The sequence below is a fragment of the Saccostrea echinata genome, unplaced genomic scaffold (genome assembly GCF_033153115.1).
Source record: "Saccostrea echinata isolate AGI-Se365-2 ecotype Australia unplaced genomic scaffold, CSIRO_AGI_Sech_v1 ptg000029l, whole genome shotgun sequence".
NCBI classification, from domain to species: domain Eukaryota; kingdom Metazoa; phylum Mollusca; class Bivalvia; order Ostreida; family Ostreidae; genus Saccostrea; species Saccostrea echinata.
Window position 1 is genome coordinate 6,458,453 of NW_026889778.1, and position 12,814 is coordinate 6,471,266.

General features: G+C 33.4%; 1 protein-coding gene across 2 annotated transcripts; it reads right to left on the reverse strand.

Annotated features, from left to right (window-relative positions):
* Window positions 1-1,421: 1,421 nt before the first annotated feature.
* Window positions 1,422-9,019, reverse strand: LOC133195534 (uncharacterized). Of its 2 annotated transcripts, none has more exons than XM_061331405.1 (6): window positions 8,900-9,019; window positions 5,639-5,746; window positions 5,192-5,430; window positions 4,236-4,437; window positions 3,856-4,041; window positions 1,422-3,512 (listed from the first exon to the last, which is right to left on the reverse strand). In XM_061331405.1, exons 2-6 carry the CDS (start codon window positions 5,721-5,723, stop codon window positions 3,283-3,285), a joined length of 942 nt encoding a protein of 313 aa, XP_061187389.1. In that variant the 5' UTR covers window positions 5,724-5,746; window positions 8,900-9,019; the 3' UTR covers window positions 1,422-3,282. The 2 variants fall into 2 exon arrangements, with proteins under 2 accessions (XP_061187389.1, XP_061187390.1); XM_061331406.1 differs by lacking the exon at window positions 8,900-9,019 and adding an exon at window positions 8,803-8,892.
* Between the last annotated feature and the right edge of the window lie 3,795 nt (window positions 9,020-12,814).

A 12,814-nucleotide genomic window follows, 5' to 3' on the forward strand; every position in this document is an offset into this window, starting at 1 on the left:
CATAAACAATTTAAACTTTCCATTTCCCGTACTTTACAGCTCAAATAGAATATATGAAGAAAATAAAGTATTTTAATGGAATTCAATTTGAAATCATGTGAAAAGTAATCCCGATACCTATATTCAATTTTACATTATTTTAAAGAAGAGGCTAAGAACATACAAATTACCGTTTTCTGAGAGACTGTAGGCAATCTGGATACATTTCCTTTGTCTGATATGGAAAAAACTCCCATATTCATGACTGGCTTTCTTAATTTTTCATTGAAAATTACGGTTTACAAAATGATTTTTCGTCTTGTTTTTCTACAAATTATGCCCCGATACACCTTATTTGACCGAGCTTTAGTTATAAAGCATCATAAAAGGAATTTATTTCTCAAGTTTGAGAAATCTGTAGGCTCTTTTCATTTACTAGATCTTGACCTTAATACATGACTTTAAGAAAAAGCACAAACCTTTCAACTTTTATTAGCTTAAGCATGACACGTGACAGCCGACTATATTTCTATGTCCGGCAGGTGAGAATTAGTATTTGGCAATATGATCACCCATTCCGACATTGGGAATCATTTATTACAAGAATCAGTCTCCATTAATATCACAGTAGCGGCCTTTTTAAGAAATGACGCAACATTAAATTGTGCACAAGTGTTAGTAGCGTCGGGAAGGGGGAAACGTTTGAAATTAAGCAGCACCTTTGAGTTTTACATATATATGTATAGGGTGAAATGCCTCTTCAATTCCATCCAAGGACATATTTCTTTCTTAAGAGATCATAACATTAATCTGAGAGTCTGTAAAGCTCCCTCTGTGTGCTTACTTGTTATAAGAGAACTGATTCAGTCTTCATTATGTTCATTCAACATTGCACCTATACTACCAAATTCATTTTGTGAAGATAGGAATTCTCATCCCTCAGTAAGTTCTTATTCCCTATTTTGCCTTTCACTAATACTTTAAGGTTCATTGATACTCTGATAAGAGAAATAACTCTTACTGACATAAATGTCTAATTTTTTTTAAAAAGTTTTTGGTTCAATTTTGCCCCAAAAGCTATGCTTTATTTGTTTTTATTTCAATTATAAAGTACACTTCTTTTGGAAAATCATAAGCGTTAAAGCAAAATTTTATATGAGTGAACAGAGGGTTTATGAACATTAAGTTGTGATGTAAGGGTCTATTCCTATAACTGGTTTCCTTATTTTCTTAAAACTTGACCTGCCTTCTAAAAAGTGTGTGTAGAGTATAAGTAATTTTTAATGTTAAAGAACCAATGTCTAAAAATTATCATTGAACAGTCTAAAATAACTCTTATTGGGGAAAAGGATTCATATCACCAAAACCTATGATGCCACATAAAACAAACTTGTAGAAGTTCTACATTTATCTTTTGAGTAACAAAATGTCAAAACACAATAGGAGATTAAATCAAAAATTTATTATTACAAGTGTGTAAAAGCACCCACTTCGCTTGCAGTCAGATGTTATGTACACAAATGTGACACAATTTTGCCAGGGTAAAAAAATTAAAAACAATATTTTTTTCTTTTTGTTGACAAAAGTATTTCCAGTTCACAAATATGAAATTTGTTTACAGAGATTGGATTTCTTATGTAAAACACAAACCAAAAATAACTTTACTCCGAAAATATGTTGATTTATGTGGAGTCCTTTTTAAAAACAATATATTTTAGTAAAAAGAAAATACCATACAAAAATTGCATCGAAAGACAATATATCAAAAACATTGACTGTCTTAATGTTGCAGGAGTTATCTTTCTTGAAATGTGCTGATGACAAAAATAAACATCTGACCAAAACCGATTGCACATTCTGTATTATATATGATAATTGTACTCGTTATAAATCAAGCATGGATGGAAATGTTCAGGCAGACACAACCTGGTGATACAACCTAGGTATACTATATACCACAAGTAGGCAAAAAAATAAACTCTAAATATCTACACAACCAGTCTACAAAATGGAAAGGAGGGGGGGGGGGGGTATCATTGAATCATATGTGGTATTGCATCAAAGTTTTACAAAAACAGTAAAAATTTGCTTTTTCCTGATAACAGTAATAACGTATTTTGCCCACAATATGTATAACAGCCACAACTTACCAGTGATCAAAAATATAAACTTGATTATTTTTAAAATAATGCCAGGTGACTTTTAAAATATCTTTCAATGGCTAAGAGAAATCAGAATACGCGAAGATGTTAACAAAGGGCTCTCTTTTTCTTAATTTGGGAAATAATCATTTGGTTCTGAATCCCCGCCCCCAGCTACATGGACTCACTGTTGACAGCCCTAGTTTATTCTATCTTCACAGACAGACATACTGTAACCACACATGGATCTAACACACACATACACACACTATACAGAGACACTTTAATAAAGGAGTAAGTTATCATTCAGGTTAACAACGGAACCTATCTAGAGCACCTAATCTACAAGGAATTTCATTGTATATGTGAAAACAATGCCACAATGCTTATGAGACCCAGTAACATTGATGAAATTCTACCATAACCTGCTGTACACACTGAGCTAGTATGAAAAAAGCACATTATCCCCCTTAAATGCGTGAAGAATAAAATATATCACTTTTTTTTCTTCTAAAAATACAACCAGACATATTGTAAAAAGTTGTGTTTTCACAATCACTTAATTCATAAAAGATAAAATGGTTAAAATAACAATGTATATATCAAAGAAACTGATCAACAGAGACTGAATACACAGTTGTATATACGTAACTCTTAATGATGCGTACTTGAGCAGAGTATACATTAATATAATCACTTCGTGATTTGTAACTTCTCAAAGTTTGAAACAGACCTCTCATTCAAGTAATCTTCTGAACACAAAAACTAGATATCAAATCCTCCATTTTAAAACAAACTATCTTGATTATATAAAATATTATAATTAAAAATGTAATTTGTAAATGCCAATTTTCAAAATATCACTACAGGGGAAAATAATTGACTCATTTAAAACTTCAACAACAATTCTAAAAAAAAAAAAAAAATATCATGAATATCACTAGTGAACAACCCCTGATCAATGCAAACAAATCAAGTTTAAAATTATGAGTTGCATCAGTATATCAGAAAAATATCCCAATTTTCTTTGACAAAATAAATCAACTTTCATTATGATAAACCCTTAATTAAGCTATTAATTATGATAAACCCTTAATTAATCTATTAATTATGACAGAATAATCATCTGAAGGAATGGTTCAGGGTGATGACGGTCCTTTCTCTACTCCTCGCCCTTCTCCTCTTTTTCCTCCTTCTCGGCCGGCTCCTCGTTGATCTTAATGGTGGGGGAACCGTGGTCATCCTGGGTCACCACCGCGGCAGCAGCTGGGGCGGCGGAGGAAACCAGGGGCTGTAACTCTGAATCGTCAGTCTTCTTGTAATGTCCCTCCACACGTTTGTCCTTGGCTACCTGCTCTCCCATTGTCTTCTTCTCTTTGCTGAAGGTTTCCTCTGTTAAAAAGAGATAACAGTTAATAGATATACTTCTCGTAAATGAAATTTCAGTGAAATACAGTTATAGCAAACTTCTCTGGACAAACAAAAGTTTAAAGTTACACTAATTGGTTACATCCTGCTAATATTTCATTATTTTTGACAACTTGTTGACACAAACTGTGTTTGCATCGAGTATATATCAACAGTGTTTCAACATATTTTAGTGCTGTATTTTGAGTTTTCTCCCATGGGAATTATTTTACTCACCACTGAAAGTACACGGGGAAAGTATTTATAATGAAGATTACATGTAGTAAAAGGACTGTGTCCACTGTTTAATTGAATTAATCATATGTACCAAGTTTGGATGTTTTTGGTTGATTTCTCCTCTTGCGTCCCTGGGGGTTGTTCTTGTAATAGCAGTAGGTGATGAGGAGCAGGACAAGGAACATGCAGCAGATGATGATAGCAACGATGACTCCGTAGACGATGTTCATAGTGCCTGCTGCCTCTAGTTCATCAGCTTTGCTGAAGTCCATGGAATCTAAATGAGAATTATCACCTCCTTTAACAACAGAATTAGACTTGACCTGAAAATGGCTTCAAAAGAAAATTTTTGAAGTTCAGCACTTCATTTTCATATTAAATTTGGCTTCTGAGTTACAAGTCAACACTTAATATCTGATATTTATGTTTTATTGTCTGATTATTCTCTTTGTAAACACGATAGTTACTTACCCTTGTTGGAAGCCTCTACGAGCCCTTTAGGGTAGCCTGGACATTCGGGGTACAGAGCAAACTTAAAGCTGTAGGGTTTATCTGGAACTTTGCCATCAGCCCACTTCATGGTGTATGTTTTAGTCTCCAACACTTGAATTTCCACTGTTATGCCCTCAAAGCATGTTGCTGTCATCTTTTCATCACCATACTTCATCATGATCTAAAGTTTGAAGAAAAAAAAATGTATTCAGCTGAAATTGCTGGTATTAAAAAAGAGATGAGGATTTAAACTTTTTATCCTAGCTTTGAAGTATAGTTTACTTTGTAAAAGTGCAAGGATGTGTCAATCAAACATGTCCTGAAATTCGTAGTTTCAATAATTTCCAGATTAAATAATTTTTTTAATTACATTTCCATGTGCAATGCTATAGCAACATATAAGTCATGATATTATACAGAAAATTTGAGAAAATATTAAATTCAAATCTGTGTCTAGGCCCCTTTAAATAAGACTGCTTACAAGGATTTTCTTTCATCTTTTTGGGAATATAATCAAGGGCAATGGGATTAAAACACTTAGAGCAATTTGTAAGTAATTCCTTATTCCTTACATTATTTTGCAGAAAGCATAGCATGTGCACAGTATATGCATGAAAATAATAGAGTAAGAGTATTTACTGATTACATAATAAGAGACTTTGCGTATTTTTTAAAGTTAATCATTAACAACAACCCCCCCCCCCCCCCCCCTACTTTTTTTTATTTATTCATTATAATTATTTATTTATTTTTTCAACTAAAAAACTGAAAGATACGCTAATTTTGCTATGAAAAATTAGAGAGAAAACAGAAGTAGAAAATTATGAAGAAATCAGGAAAATGTGAGCTTTAAATTATCATATGTGGTATAAAATTTCAATTTCCTTTTGTTGAAATACTATATATCTATAGCTAAGTAACAATGAACATCTTACAGTCTCTTTTTCCCCTGTGAAGGTGATATTCATGACATCAGCATCAAGGGTCCACTCATCCACTCTCACGCAGATCTTGTCTACACACTTTGAAGACTTCTGGAGCACCACGGTGGTGCTGCAGTTGCCACCAACGGCCCGGCCATTGGACACCAACTCGTACTTATATCCCCCTGTGACAGGCAATGTCCATCTTCTTGAACATTTGCCTTGATAACTGCCAACATTTTCCATGTAGTCTAGAAAATTGAAGCAATAACATTCATTTCAAGTCTTGCTGATTTTAAATGCAATGCCATAATTTTAATGTATTGCTACAAGAGGAAAAGATGAAAAGCATCTCTTACTCAAATTCTACATATGTACCTGCATGATTTATAGCATTTGTCATGTGTTTATTCTGTTTCTACTTTTCTGTTTCATTGTTTCTACTTTTAGTTTACTTACAGGTCATATTCTGTGGCTTCATTGGAGCTGCGTAGAGAGGAACCGCCGCCAGAACCACCACCAGACAGGGGAGGAAACTCTTCATTGTGCTAGTGTCAGTTATCTCTCCTACAAAACATCACAGTAAGCACTGTATACAAAATGATGCAGTAATTTAACAAATGTCGATATTCGATTTCATGCTCCTAAACTCCGAATGTTTATAAAAAAAGAAGAAAAGGTGTCTTTATCACCCCCCCCCCCAATTTTTTTTTCTAGGATCAATTTTAATATGCAGACGGTATTTTTTCATTATTAATACAGTCTGAGAAAAAGGAATTACATTGTTCCAACCCCCCCCCCCCCCCCCCCCCCCAAACAAACAATGCTCTCTGAATATAAACATTAACTTGGATATTTTATTTCAGATAAGCTGAGATGTCCTAGAAATGTACAACACCAGACCAAACACACAACAGAACTGGGGGGTTACATGACATTTCATTTAGCTTGGATCCCTCCATCAGATGATTAATATCCCCCAGCAGATATATAATCAATTCTACTATAGAGCTTTTCCTGAAACATTGAGTTGCTCTAACATGAAAAGTTAGCAATCACTTTGATGTCCAAATGTGGTAAAAAAAATAGTCTACTTCTAAATATAAAGCAAAGTATTGGCAATTATTCTGTATACAACCATGTTAGCTATTCACATAATTGTGATCCTGTATTGTAAGGCATGACAAAAAGCTTATATGTAATCATATTTTCACTGTGTCAGGTTTTTCTTAATAATATTTTGAAAAACACCATTTAGGCCATGGCTGTGGAATGGGGGAGAGGAGGGGGTTCATCTTTTTTTTTTTTTTCCCAAAAACTTTTATTTCAGTTCTTAAGCCTCACCCCTTCTTCTCAACAAAGGAAGAAAATTGAAGCCTTATACCATATATCATTTATTATGGTTATATTCTGAAAGTTATCATCAATACCACACAAGTTTCAGTGGAAATTCAAACAAAGTCTGTGTTGTACAGTTCTGTATACAATGAAAGTCCAGTAATATCTGACACTTTGAGACAAGCTACTGTTTTCATTCAATTACCATCTGCAAAATTATAAATTATTCAGTTTCTTTTGTGCTATCCATAACTTCTTTAACTGCAGATGTCTGTTTTTGTCATAATTTATGTGACAACTTGTCATGAGTCTGCTCATGCGTAACAGTTTGTTTAATGAATAATAAAGCAATGCGAAACAGTCATTTCGTGAGAGGAATACGGTTATGCAATGACAATTGGTCCGCACAGGGATAACAAAACTTAAGTTTCATGTCAAATTATGACTAAAATGTGAATAATTTTCTTAAAGAATATTTTTAAGGACTTCGGTCTTAGCTTGTATGGAATTAATTTTCTGAACAATACTTCTATCAGACAAGAAAGAATGAACTTTTCTGATTTGTATAAATTAATTAAAATGTAACAATTGATGATGATGTCTGTTTTAATTTAATCAGGTACATCAGTTAAGACAGAGTACATATGTATTGATTATTTTGATATTGATCTTTGATCATTATTCATAAACAATGCAATATCTCTGGAAGCATTAAAAATTTATGAGTTAAAGTATAAAATAAAACTTTTCTCTGAGTTTATTGCAAAGGGACTGAAAAAATAAGTTATAAATAGGGGTAACTCAGTCTCTTTCTTGTCCAACTTAACATGGTGTTACAAGTTGCCATTGTCATGGTCTTACAAAAGTTGTTAGAATATTAAATTCGATTCCATTGACTCCCTAGCTGTACCTTAAAATTCTGCAATACTGTAACAGGAGGGAGAGACTAGCATTATAAGAATACACTCTAAACAAGTGTTTTCTCTACTGAAATTTCAAGCCTTAGTCAATCAATCTACTAGACATTCCATCTGATGTCAACATGTTTTAAAGTAAACCCTGTGGTATGTGAAATTAAAGTTGTCACTTCAAGGTATTTTTTGTCTCACATTTTTTCATGTTCTGCTTAAGGGTACAAAGCCATCACTGTATGTGTGAAACGAGTTCAAAATAAATATATACACATTCCAATATATGGTGTTGAAATGACCCTGTTTTAATGTTGAAACTTTTTTCCTTTTTCATATAAGTTGAATTAATAACTATAAAGAAATAATAATTTCTACAGTAAACATGTATTAAAATGTATTAATAAATTCTTTTTCTATCACTATTTATACAGACATTTCAAAATTCCTCATTAGATTTTATAAGAATCTTGGGGAAAGAGGAGGGGAGAGAATCCAATAGAATGAATGTGTAAATTGTTGTGGTTAATAAAACAAGGCACTAATTATAAAAACAGGTGCCTTCTATACAAACTTGGTAAATATTAGTTACCTGTGTGCCACCTGCATAAATGTTGTTATATACTTAACTATAGTAACAGTATATATACATGTATCCCACAACAATTTACTGGATAAAAATAGAAGATAATAGACCAATGATCAGCTAATTATTAACTTTCTGATGCCTTTGTGTAAGATGACAGTTGATGACAAATGAGCATCATACTTCCCTCATTAAGTATAAATGTGGGTCAAGGTATGCAAGGATGTCCTGTCAAAACATATACGTATTAGGCCTATAGTATAGTAGAAATTAGCGTCCTGCGTTTTGTGCATCAAGCTATTAAACATGGGGTCTACATTATAAACCTGCTTCCTATATATTCTTACTTCAGAGATTTACACTCATACGTAACAAATGTCTCATTCTTGTATGCCTCGAGGGGAGAATAACCAACACCTGTTTTTGTTACACACGGTAGTACCTGGGGTGCGTTGTTTTTAGATTGTCTTTGATTACGACATCCTAGACCGAGTCAACCGTGAGACACGCTTTGGAGGCGCAAGAATCCCCCCGGTCACCCTGACAAAATTTCTTGGCAAAAAATCTCAGAATAATATGACCAACATTCTACCATTCCCCTCTGAAAATCGTACTGCAACATTCAATCTCAAATCTCACAGGAACTGAATTCTAACTACACCAACAATCGCAGATCACCTACCTGCAACATTTCACCTTCAAATCACCCGTGTGCTCATATATTTTCAATGCATGCACTCGGAATGTAAGAAATTTCACACATAATCAAATGAAATAACTCTGAATATTACCGATTTGTTCTTCCCTTTTCTCAGTGCAATGTTAACAGATCAAGCATGGAATTTAGAGTATGTTAAATCTCACGTGCAAACGTATTTAGGAACTCACCTCTGTTCTTTCGAAATCAAGACCTGATCACACACACAATACGCTGTGCAAGTCCGCCGCCGACCTATTTCCTTTCACAAAGAGCTACAATTCGATAACTGCGCGATACTCCGACTGATAGTGTAAACAACCACGAAGGGGCACCTGAGGGGAAGTTTTCTGGCTTTAAATAGGGGAAGAGTAGACTTGGACTAGATCTATCCGGGAACGCATATACGTCCCTAGATCTAAAATCTTTTTATTAAAAATATTCTAAATGCCATTTATCATAAGTTCTTTGTTATTATTATTTTGAATGAAATTCGCTCAAGAAAGCAAAAATTGCTTAACGTTTTATTTCATGAATATTCAAAGTATCTTTCAGAATACTAGCCTATATTTCATCATTTACTAAGTTAAGCTTAATTAAATGATTTTATTTTGCCTTAATTTACATTAATTTGGAAATTAGCAATTTCACAATTTCAATTCAAAATTCCTCACAAAATACAGCAATATAGTATTCTAAAACACACTCACACTGATAACATGAAAAAGGACATGTTTCTTAAAGATTCTATCCATAAATTAAAAAAAAAAAGAAACAAACAAACAAACAAACAAAAGCAAACAAACATTTTTTTATTTGAAAAAATAAAAGTTCTATATGACTCTTCTTGATTATTTTACTTAGATATATTTAGATATATTTATGTTATGCATCAATTCACAGCAAATCTGCAGCTCTTAAATGATTTATGCACATGCAAACAGCCCTATTTCAGATTTTCTATTAAAAAAAAAATCGTGTACAGTAATTAACAACATGCCTATGTTGGTTTTTAACACTGGCCTTGAGATCGTTTTAATTCGACTGACAAACTGGGGGTATATATATATATATATATATATATATAGTTATATATATATATATATATATATATATATATATATATATATATATATATATATATATATATATATATATATATATATATATATATATATATATATATATATATATACCCCAGTTTGTCAGTTGGAATAAAAAGATCTAAAGGACTATGTTTTAATTTTAATGATGAAAGAATGTTTAAAGAATATAAAAAGATCCATAAATTAACATTCTGATTTTTTGTAATGGTATTGAATTTCTTATTTCTTTAAATGAAATAAGAAGATAACGAACAGTAATCAAGCTCAAAAATTCATTAAGACAATACAAATTGTGAGCAGAGCAAACACGGACCTTAAAAAAATCAAAAGGTAGGATTAGGTGTCATGGAGAAGTAAGCATTCCCTTGAATGATCATGGCCATTCCATGACCACCGGTCACACCCGCCATGTGCTCTTTGTCGTTATCGGGTAAACGGATAAAAAACTGAAAAGAAATCATTTAACTATAGTGCAAGTGACACTGTGATGCACACATACTCTGGCCACTTTGGTATAGACATGAAATAGCCAAAATTGATTTCATTTTTGTTTAAATTTTGTATTAAAGACTTAATTGATAATTATGCCAAACCAAAAAATAAATAATGATTTTGTGCGTCATGTTATGCTTTAATTCACTTCATGCGTAAATAATATGAATCGTCAGTTCATCACTCTTGCCCAGGTACAATGAAAACTTCCATATAGTGGAATTACACTTCGACTGACAAAAACACAACTATACTTGTGAGAGCTTGTAGAATTTTTACTTATATAACGATTTAAAGAAATTCAGAATGGCATGATTTTGGGGCAGTCATCAAATATACATGCTGTACATGTTCTGACGGGATAAAGGATCGAGACACTAAATGCAAGATTGGGATTATACAGTTATCGTCATCTCAGCGATGGTCTAGACTCACAATTAATATATATTACAAGTCTTCACGACTTCATAATTTATATACATGTATATGCTCTAGAACATTAAATACTGTTATTCTTCTCTCTCCTCCATTAACATGCAATAGATAAAGGTCATGAGTTTATTTTCCTCTCTGAAAATTAACCGCACCCCCCCCCCCCCCAAATAAGAATCTTGAATACTAGTAATATAAAGCAGAACAAGGAATTGGTATATACACGGGCGTAAATTTTGAGATGTCGGCTTAAAAATGGTGCTTCCAGAAATTACTGAGAATTTTTTTATATGCATTTTGCCTGAAATGTTGGATTACTAACATACAAAATGACTTAATGTTACTCTTTTATTTAATGTTCATAGGGAAACATGGCTGGAATCAAATACGCCTATCGAGTCAGTATCATGACTAGATACCAACCGTCACAGTTCAAGTCCCGTACGAACCGAAAAGGGGGGAAGCTATTTACATCAAAGACAGAATCCCATTCAGATCTTGTGACGGATTAAACAATTACAATCTTGAGACTATATGGATCACTATTCAACCTCAGCGCCTCCCCTCACGACAGGTTTCGGTGATCTTTATTGAAGGATTCTACCATCCCTCTACCATCCCCCAGATGAAAAAGATGGACCCATGGTATCTCATATCCCAGCAACCTTGGAGAAGATCCTGCAGAAACATCTAGATGCAGGCATAATACTGACAGGTGATCTTAACCAGCTGACACATCATGCCCTCATTAGCAGTTTTAACCAGATAGTGAAAATATACCAAAAAGGAGAAGAAAGACACTTGATAAAATTTTAAACAACTTCAAAATGTACAATATAAGGACCCGATTTCGATTGGAGCTCTCGGAACATCGGACCATGAAACTGTTATTACCATTCTAAGTGAATTTGAAGCACAGAAACCAAATGTTGTGCACAGAACTTCAAGACATGCTACCGTGATCCCCCCGCTCCCCCCCCCCCCAAAAAAAAATGGAGGTCGCAAGAGCACTAGAGGGTGTTAAGTGGGAAGTCTTGTATTCCTTAACAACATGTGAGCAACAATTGGAATTCTCTAATTCAGTCATCAGTGAAATCATGGACATATATGTACTGGTCACTCAAAACCAAGATCATGAGGTCGAATGACAAACCATGGGTGACTCAAGAATTTAAGGTACTTGTATCTAAACGTCAAGCAGCCCAAAGCCAGTGGAAATTAATAACTACATAACCAGCTAAGGAACTCAACAGAAAATCCGAAGCCCTGAGGTCAGACTTCTATAGAAGATCTGTAGACGAGAAACAACAAACAGTAGTGGTGGAAAACAGTTAAATCATTCTTAGGACTTGAAAGTAAAAACGACACTTTTCAGAATCTAGCTAACAGCAGATTTGAAGGAAACACCGCGAAGCTTGCAGATGAAATAAACAACGCATACACATCAGAGCCTATAGCTTTGGAAATTTTGATGTTGGAAACTTAGAATTCAAAAATTGGAATCTAACCAACAATTTAAAAATTGCCCAAGCAGGAAGTTTTCTACTTTTGTTGAAAGGAGATTATGCCCAAAAGATTATGAGCAACAAAGGTGCATGGTCGAACAATAAGCAATGAGAAAGCAAAACGCCAGCGGATTGCCAAAAAAGTGTTCTATACAATATTCTCCAAAATATCATATAAACTTTTTTGAGTCGCTCTGTTTCAAATGAGTCATATATATTTATATAATGTCGCTTTCTTTTTACTGGATCTCCAAACAAGAATTAAAAGTAAATATTAAAGAACCCTACAAAATAAAAGCTCGAGGTAAATACTTCAAGATATGATCATTATTGCTGTGCTGAAAGTGTCAAGGGAGGAAACGGACAAAAAATCGAGGAACTTTGCTGTTTGAAAACGGAATTAATAAGAATAGGCATAAATTCTCTCATTACGATTTTTTGTGCATGGATTTGAACTACTGACCGATATATTATTATTCTTTATTCGTGGTATTTGCTAAACACACACATTTTATTATAATTTTCTAACATTTGTACACAGAAATATCAGTATGGTATGGTACTCTGTACA